The sequence below is a fragment of the Myotis yumanensis genome, unplaced genomic scaffold, assembly GCF_028538775.1.
Source record: "Myotis yumanensis isolate MYYU_CA2020_CCGP unplaced genomic scaffold, mMyoYum1.0.hap1 SCAF_6, whole genome shotgun sequence".
NCBI lineage: Eukaryota > Metazoa > Chordata > Mammalia > Chiroptera > Vespertilionidae > Myotis > Myotis yumanensis.
In genome coordinates, this window is record NW_027223757.1 from 79057846 (window position 1) to 79059413 (window position 1568).

At 34.2% G+C, this 1568-nt stretch overlaps 1 protein-coding gene across 1 annotated transcript; it reads left to right on the forward strand.

Moving 5' to 3' along the window:
• The first annotated feature begins 233 nt into the window (after positions 1-233).
• On the forward strand, positions 234-1189 carry DEFB113 (defensin beta 113). Its single transcript, XM_070419111.1, has 2 exons — positions 234-291; positions 948-1189. The coding sequence occupies exons 1-2, from the start codon at positions 234-236 to the stop codon at positions 1187-1189; spliced, it is 300 nt and encodes a 99-aa protein (XP_070275212.1).
• Positions 1190-1568: the final 379 nt, after the last annotated feature.

Sequence of the window (1568 nt, forward strand, 5' to 3'; positions counted from 1 at the left end):
TCACATTAGGCTCATTGAGGTCAGAACAGAAGCAAATCCTGTAAACTGCCTGTTGCTGTTTCACAATAGTTACCTGAGTTTGTGCTCAATCTTGAAAGGTGACATTAATCAGAATAGTAATTACCCTGAGGAGGCTATAAAAACAAGAGTTCGTCTTTCTTTTACCAAAGAATAGCACACCTCTCAGATATTTTGAGCTCTGCCTCAACTTCACTGTAGTAACTTTATCAGCAATGAAGATACTTGGTATTTTCCTGACCTTTGTCTTCACTGTGTCTTGTGGTCCATCAGGTAATGATTATTAATATAGAAAAAGAGGGAAGGGCAACATTTTTGTTATAACTGCTTTGCTCTGGAAAAATAAAATACATAAATGATTGTTAGGAAACTGCATATACATTTATAATAAAATTCACTCTATTTTGCATGGAAGAAGGAAAGAGTGAAACTGATAGTTGATAATATAATGGGGGGGGGTCCTCCCAAGATATATAATTAAACCTGTTTGCTGTGTTCTTTGATAAGACTATGATGAACTGATACTGATTGTAGCTTTCTATAACTAACAAACCCCCAATTTGTAGCGGGGGAGAAGGATATTGGAGGTAGATGGCTCTTTAGAGCATAAAACATGCAGACTATTTTTTCCACATCCTTTTTTCTCTTGAGGAAGTATGCACAGATTAGATATTTAAGGCTATTCTATTTACAAAAAAAATTGCTAGTGGCAAAAGAAAAATTGTTAAATAATAAGAATTTATACCAATTTACTGGGGATAAAAATCACAATTTTTTAATACAGTTGTATGGGCATAATTTCAGAAATGAAATTGTTTAACTCTATACTTTAAACAACTTTATTTACTTATCTATTTATCATCTGTCTGTCCATCTATCCATTCAAGTAGATCAAACTTGGATTTGTGATCATGGCTACTTTTTCTTAGTTTCACAGAAGAAAACAAGAGAAAAAACAAGAGAAATTACAGAGAGAAAAACAGAATGTTACCTTGTTCGTGGTGCTTGTAAGACTTCATGCAACACCTGGGAATACATATATAATTACTGCAATAATGAGCCCTGCTGTGTTGTACGGGAATATATAAGGCCAGCCACTGAACCCAGCACTACTACAGCTTATACAGATGTAACTTCTGATTCTACTACACCACACAACGCTACTTTGTAACAATATTATTATTAATAAAGAACTTTGTACTCTCTTTAAATCTATTTTCCCATGGGTGTCCTCTGACCTCTTGGATTGCACAATGATAGCATGGCAAATAATTTGGCAGTTCTCCTCCACTCACATTACAAACACCCTCCTCCTTAATGTGTCCCTTCATATTTGTTTATTTGCCCTGACAGTAGGCTAATTATTTTCATATGATCGGTTAGGTTATCAACCATCAATCATGGTTTATGCCACCTTCCCATATTTTTAGTAAAAATGTGCATGGGTTTTGGACACAAAGTCATATACATCCTAATCACATAACAGGATAATATTGATAATGTGAGAAAGAATTAATTAAATAAAGCTCAACAAGGAGTAAAATGTGATA